The sequence below is a fragment of the Sylvia atricapilla genome, chromosome 1 (assembly GCF_009819655.1).
Source record: "Sylvia atricapilla isolate bSylAtr1 chromosome 1, bSylAtr1.pri, whole genome shotgun sequence".
NCBI lineage: Eukaryota > Metazoa > Chordata > Aves > Passeriformes > Sylviidae > Sylvia > Sylvia atricapilla.
Genome location: NC_089140.1, coordinates 16,405,994 through 16,412,815, shown reverse-complemented (window position 1 = coordinate 16,412,815; position 6,822 = coordinate 16,405,994). Strand labels below are relative to the sequence as shown.

The 6,822-nt window shown below is 41.4% G+C and overlaps 1 protein-coding gene across 2 annotated transcripts in view; it reads left to right on the top strand.

Moving 5' to 3' along the window:
- The first annotated feature begins 455 nt into the window (after positions 1 to 455).
- Positions 456 to 6,822, top strand: part of ACBD5 (acyl-CoA binding domain containing 5) — a 30,280-nt gene continuing 23,913 nt past the window's right edge. The window contains exons 1-3 of one of the 2 annotated variants that reach the window (XM_066315769.1): positions 456 to 720; positions 1,865 to 1,985; positions 3,423 to 3,495. In XM_066315769.1, the coding sequence (XP_066171866.1) occupies positions 645 to 720; positions 1,865 to 1,985; positions 3,423 to 3,495 (270 nt within the window). In that variant the 5' untranslated portion in view covers positions 456 to 644. The remainder of the gene's footprint in view (positions 721 to 1,864; positions 1,986 to 3,422; positions 3,496 to 6,822) is intronic. The other variant, XM_066315780.1, reaches the window with a different exon arrangement.

Below are 6,822 nucleotides of genomic sequence, written 5' to 3'. Positions count from 1 at the left end.
ATTTTAATGTAAATAGGAGTCATTAAAACTATTTCAAAAAATGTGTCTACAGTGGTAATTTAGGTGAATTGTGTGGACTAGGTGGGGGTATGAGGATGGCTGTGAGGAGGGGAGGCGGCAGCCACAGTAGGCTGCAAAGTGGTAGGTGTCCTGAAGACAACGGAGGTCCGTAAAACGGGTGGATTATGGCTCGTTTAGAAATTTTCATTTTCCTGCACTGTAGCAATACAAGCAGGGGAGAGAAAGGGCAGGAAGAGGAAGGCGAGGGAAAGGAACTACGTTTCCCGGCGTGCCCCCGCGGCCTCGGGGCGGTGCGGGAGGAGGGAAGGGCAGGGAGCCGCTGTGAGAGACGTAACATGGGCGCCTGAGGCCGGGGCGGAGGTCGGGGTGGGCTGAGCGCGGGGCCGGGCGGGGGAGCGGGGCCAGGCCGGTCCCAAGTGCTGGCGGGGCTGTCCCGGCCCCGCCGGAGGGGAGGGCGCGGGGCGGGAGCCGAGGCCGGGAACGGGGCTGGGGCTGGGCACGGCCCTGCGCCTGCCGGCACCGCTCCCCTACAGGCGGCTGCGGCGGGGGCGCCGAGCTGAGCCGAGCCTGCCCCGCCGGACGCGGCCCGGCAGCCGAGCAGGAGGCGGTGAGGGGCCGGGGCCATGGCCGAGACCGGCTCTCTGCACGCCACCAGGTTCGAGGCGGCCGTGAAGGTGATCCAGAGCCTGCCCAAAAATGGTGAGTGCGGCGCGGGGCTCCGGCGGCAGCGGCGCTGTCGGGGCCGGGCGGGCTCCGGGGCTCGGCCCGGGGGGATCGGGGCAGCGGCTGCAGAAGCGCTGGAAGCTCGGCACCAGTGCGGCTCCCCGCCTCCCGGGGGAAGCGCCGGCACGGGAGGCTTCCGAGCCCGGCCAGGAGCCCCTCAGTCGGGAGCCTGGACCAGGATCTGTCACCTCCTCGCGATTTCAGCCTCCCTGATATCCTAAAGTGGCTTAAACAAAGCTGTTACCGTGAGTTCCCCTCTGCTTGAAAGAGCTAACAAAATGGAAAAACAACAAAAACCCCAAACCAACCAACCAAACAAAAGAAAATCAGAACGTATCTTTTTGATAAGAGTTATGATGTTTTTTTGTAAAAAAGTTGTTTATTATAGACATCTTTAATTCTAGTGTAAGGTAAAATCGGATGGTTTTGAGGTTCTGAAGTAAAGGTCACTATAAACTTCTGATGATTAGAATCCAACCTCAAGCTACTTGATTTAATGGATTGCTTATGAATCTTCCCTGCCAGCTGTTAGAGTTTTATACTTACATTTTCTACCTCTGCAAAAGTGTGTTCCACAAAGGAAGAAGAGAAAACCAAATCGGGAGGTATGGTGAAACTGTTACTGAAAGTGTTGTCAGATACCTAAAGTAAACAAAAACGCTGCAGAAGGCTGTGTTTTGGGTTAATTGTGTTGGTTTGGTGGGGTTTGTTTTTGTTTTTGAGTTTTGGAGACTATCAGCGAGTTATCATTTGTTAATAGTAAAGTGACTTGCAAGATACTTTATTTACTGAGAGCTAAACCTGTCCCTTTAAACTGAGTGAAAGGACATCGACTTTATGTTACTTATTACCTTTTTTAATTCTAATAGTGGAGTCTGACCTTAACAGCAGTAAAGGTTTAAACTCCATTTGAAACTTGCTGTTTGCACAGTAAATATTTTCAGTGGTGTTGGTTTTCAGTAGATGAGGTGAAGAGGTTTTCTGTTGACTTTTATTGTAGTGCTGTGAATCAGGCTGTTAACAGGCTGCAGGCTGTCTTCTCACAGAACCATTAGGCTTGTAAAATACTCACTAATATTCTTGATGTCAATTTAATTGTATTTTAAAATGCTTTCACTAGGTTCATTCCAGCCAACGAATGAAATGATGCTCAAGTTCTATAGCTTTTATAAGCAAGCAACCCAAGGACCCTGTAACATTCCTCGACCTGGATTTTGGGATCCAATTGGTAGATACAAATGGTAACTTTTCCTGCGTTGTTGTTTTGGGGATTGTTTTAGTGCTTGGAGTGGAGATGTTTAGAAGGGTAGCACTTGGAGAAAGAAACTGTCTAAACTCTCTCTTTTTAAATGAAAAGAACATTTATAACCTTTGATGCTTGAATTAGTTTTCTGTTGTATTCTAACTTTCTAACTCAGATAATTTGTAACTTCTCAGAGTTGCACATGGAAACATTACCCTTGTGTAGGTGGGCAGGTTTTTCTTGGGCAACCACCATCATGGTACTTCTGCAGTGTTTATCCCATGTTGTAAAATGAAGTTTTAGGTGCTGTGAAGAATGAGTGATGTATATGAATGTCTGGAGTTCTTCCTTCTAGAGTTTTCATGTGTGATCTGAGCCTGAAGTAAATAAATGCTCACTGGCGACCACTAATACAGCTTTGAGCTCTTTGTGGGGAGGTTGGGTTTATGTCTTTCTGGTTTGTCTGCTCAGTTGCAGGGCTTCCCACTATCTGTGTTTGCCTTGGCCTGGCAAGGCTTCTGATTCACCAAATTGCTAAGTTCACTTTGAAAAGCCAATGTGAATGTTTTGCTTATATTTTAATGATTATTTGTCCTGAAGAACAAATATTATTGCTGTCTTTGTGGTCATGCTGGTCTTGGGAATCTGTGAAATGATTCCAATGTTTTTTTTTTTCCCTCCTTCCTTCCTCCTCAGCCTCCTCAAGACAGAGTACAGGGCACAGACTAGGGCAGTGAGCTTTCATCCACCTGGTTAGTTGTAGCTGAAATGTAAGCCACCAACCTTGGTGGTTTTCTATGAGTGGGACAAATATTCTTAAATGTCAAGTCATGTGCAAGACTGAGGAAATGCTTTATTGCAGTTTGTGTTCTGACTGATTACTTGTGCAATACTGATAAATTTGGTTAGAGTTTTGTCTTGCAGAGTTGGAGAGGGGAAGATTATATTTAGGTCATAAGTAGCTGCTGTGTTTACTATTTGCCTGCTAGACTGATGTGTCTTTTCCCAGTTGCTAAACTCAAAAAACACAGATTTTTCTTGTAGCTTGTGCTACCTGAGTGATAGCTGTTTGTAAGTGCTGGCTTAAGTGTCTGGGCCTGTTTGTTTTGTACAGCAGAGGATCTTAAGCTCAGTCAGAAGGGTAATGTGGGTGTCTCGTGTATGGGCTTATTTGCAGCTTACTGGGTACAAAATCATAGGAAGTCAGTGAGAAACTCTTCAGTCCCCAGTCTGTTCAGTTTGTTGTTTCTTCTTCCACTGTGTGATTATCCTAGCAAATTATATATTTGTACTTAAAAATAATGTGAATCATTCTTGCATTTTACTTGTATCAGAGGAACTTTGGACATTACATAACTGACCTATTTAAGGCCAAGTTGAAAAAAATCCAGTATGCCCTGAAGACACTGAAAGTATATGTGACTTTCTTTCCTAGGGATGCTTGGAGTGCCTTGGGGAACATGTCCAAAGAAGAAGCCATGATAGCCTATGTTGATGAAATGAAAAAGGTATGTTTACTAACGAAGGGATTTTCTAGAACAAATGTTCCAGAAATAGAGGAATGTGAGGCAGGTCGTGCTGACTACTCCTGCCGGAGCTCCAAATGAGTTGTCCCCTATGTAAACTGTTACATTTCAGTACTATGCTGTTTGGCCTGTGGGGAGAAGAAGATTACAAAATTCCTTCAAAAGTTACAGAATTTGTGTTGTTTTCAGAGAAATGTGAGAGCTCTAGCTGATATGAAGCTTAAAGGATAGAGCTAAAGAAAGAGAAGTATTAAAATCATGGTAATGGGGACATTAAAGAAAAAAAAACGGTACCGCACATTGCCTCAGTTCTTAGGACTGAGAGAGGTAAGTGATCCTTATCCTGGAAAAGAGACTAAAACAACTTTCCAGAAGGACTTTAGGACAAAAGATCTCACTCTTATGACTGGAGACATTATCATAATCAAATATGTAAACCAAATAATTTTTGATTTTTCAGGAAGGACTCAGCAACCTGAATTTTCTGTACTTGTTATGAAAATATTCCATAGTATTATAGTATTATAGTTGCAGTGAAACTATTAGCATTGAGTAATGTGCTCTGTTTTCAAAAAGATGTGTAACTTGTAAACAGTTACAGTATTAAGCAGAAATTGCCTTATTAACTAAACAGAGTTAAAAGTTTCATGTCTTTTCTTAACTAGCACTTTTCACTGCAGTCTTTTCACTGAAACTTGTAAAGATGGCTTTTCCAGTTTAAAGATTATTTGCTGACAATCTAATAAAAGTATAATTGTAATCTATTATTATAATGAGGTTTGAGTCAAGGGGAAGAAGTTCTACTCCAAATACACTTGCTTTTTTCCTAGGCCACTATCTTGTCATCAAACTCTGAATCTGTTTAATGGGTGATACAACAAAAATTTTTACTAGGCAAGGAGCTGGAGTCCCATTTACTGTTCTTTTTTCCTGTCTGTAGTTTTGGTAATTTAGTTCTGCTATTACTGTACCTGCTCTAAAATGAAAAATAAGCAGCTCCAGAAAACACAGAAGGCCAAATATTGTTTGTTTGATTAAAAATCCCACTAAATTTTAGTAATTCCCTTGAAGTGTGCCACAAGGTTTAGTGCTTCTTTTCAAATTTTGTATTCAATATATGTTGATATTTCAGTAGATTACCTTTTTTTTTTTTTTTTTTTTCAATGCAGTAACTGATTTGGACAGGACACTAAAACCAAGTGAAACGGCAATGTTTGTTCTACAAAAACTCTAGTAAATGTTCTGTGAGGAAGTCTGCTTCCTTGACCCTAATAAGCCACAAATATTCTGCTTCTGTGCAGATTATATGTAGGGATTGGAGAGCAAATGACTTCCTGCCTTGCCCAGCTTTGAAACTGGGGAATCTGTTTACCCTGCTTTGGTGCTGTTTCAGCTCTCACATTTGGAATACTAGTTTCAGCTTTTCCATCCCAATTGATTCTACTTGCAATGTCAATGGAAGTGCATTTCAAATGGATCCACTAGGTTGTTCTATCAGCACATACTGCCTTAATCCTCATGGACTTACTGTGGGCAGTCTGCTGTTGCTGTGTAGGTATCCATCTGAGGGGGCAAAAACCCACTTGTATGCCCATATCCCAGGACTGTGTGTAAGATTGCCATGTTCTCCCAGGCCTGGGGCATTCCCTGACATTTGCACAATGTGTTTGGCCTGGACAATGACCCTGTCACAAAATTCGAAATTTGTTTTGGGTTTTTTTTCCCCTCCTTAATGTGGTAACCTTGAAAATCACAGTTGAGGAATGTATCTGGGTGAGGTTTTGATATACTGGTAAGAGATGATCAAATATCTTTTTTTTTAGTAAAAATAAACAAAATGGACCCAAGCTCGGATTCAAGGGTAGTTTGTTTCAGGTGGCATTTCTGAAATTTATTTTGCAGTGCTGTTTAAACTAATTTGTTTACATTTCAGAGATATTGTTTTGTTATATATTACAAATAAGTGATATCTTAGCATGAAGCGTTAACACTACATGATGATTCTAATTTAAAACATGAGTATATATGAATTGTGTGACATTCAAGGAAAACAGTAAATCAGGATACATAATAACTTACTTCTCACTTTTGAGATTGCTTATTAAGCCTAGTGGCTATAATAAGCAAGCAGTTACTTTTGCTGGTGGAAGTATTTTCTCTTTTCATGCTCACCTAAAAGCTAGCAGTTAGAAAAAGTTCTAAGAATTGCTCTAAGGAGCACAGAGTGTATTGGGGTCTGTTTAGAATACATGAAGAGCAGTAATGTGCAGACATCACAGAAATACACGTGTGAAACAGCTTACAGAGCTGACTATAGAAATAAATACATAACAAATACCTTATTTGAAAAGCCTTATTCTAGATTAAGCTTCTTGTTTCTCTCAATGTTACTGAAATACAAAAATCAGCAATCACAAAACTGTTCAATCTCTGTTTCATATCCAACTCTGTGTATCTGAGTGTTTCTCCCTAACAAAGACAGAATGAATTACATACGCTGAACAGATCAGAGAAGTGGCAATGAAACTGCAGGTCAATAGAATTGTTGTCTCTTGCTATCCTTGCCTGGTTTGCAAGTGTTGACTTGCTAGGTGTTAGCCTGCCTGGAGCTCCTGCTCTTTTGCTTTTTTTTTCTGCAGGTTTTGCTTCTACTGCTTGCTGATGTGCTTGGTGCCTTTGAGTAGCATGTTCCGTGGCAGTGTGTACCTTTATCTTTTGCTTTCTTAGTGCCCTTCAGGAGGAGGAGGTGCACTGTAACTGTTAGTTTGCTTCAGCCTGTATTTTTACCTATAGCTATTGCCACTTTTAAAATACGGTAACTAAAAAAGCAGAGGATGAAAGAGGAGCAAAGCTATTGGCTTGTTTGAAAGGACTTAAACTAGAATTGGACAATAATACCATGTGCTTTTAAAATAGTATCAACTATTGAATCTCTTCTGTTTAATTTATTTTATATTTAAGATTTTGCATTCCTATCATATGATCAAAGGTATTGGGTTTGTAACTTAAAATAAAGAAATGCTCCAAATGACTTCAAGAGCAGAACTTGGTTCTGGTTTATTCTTCTTCTAAGTGGGTCTTTGTGCTGTCTCAGTTTTGCTGTATTGTGTCCTTTTTTTCGTTTGGGCTTAGAAAGACTTAGTAGAGCACTTCTGATCTGCTCCTTACATTCCACTGAAGGTGGGAGGATTTGACAGTACGAAGAATCCTCTAAGACAAGAAAAGGATCTCAGTTTCATTTTCTCTGCAGAAAGACTTGTCAGTAAAATAATTATATTGGCTAACAGCAGCCTATTGAACTTTGTGATG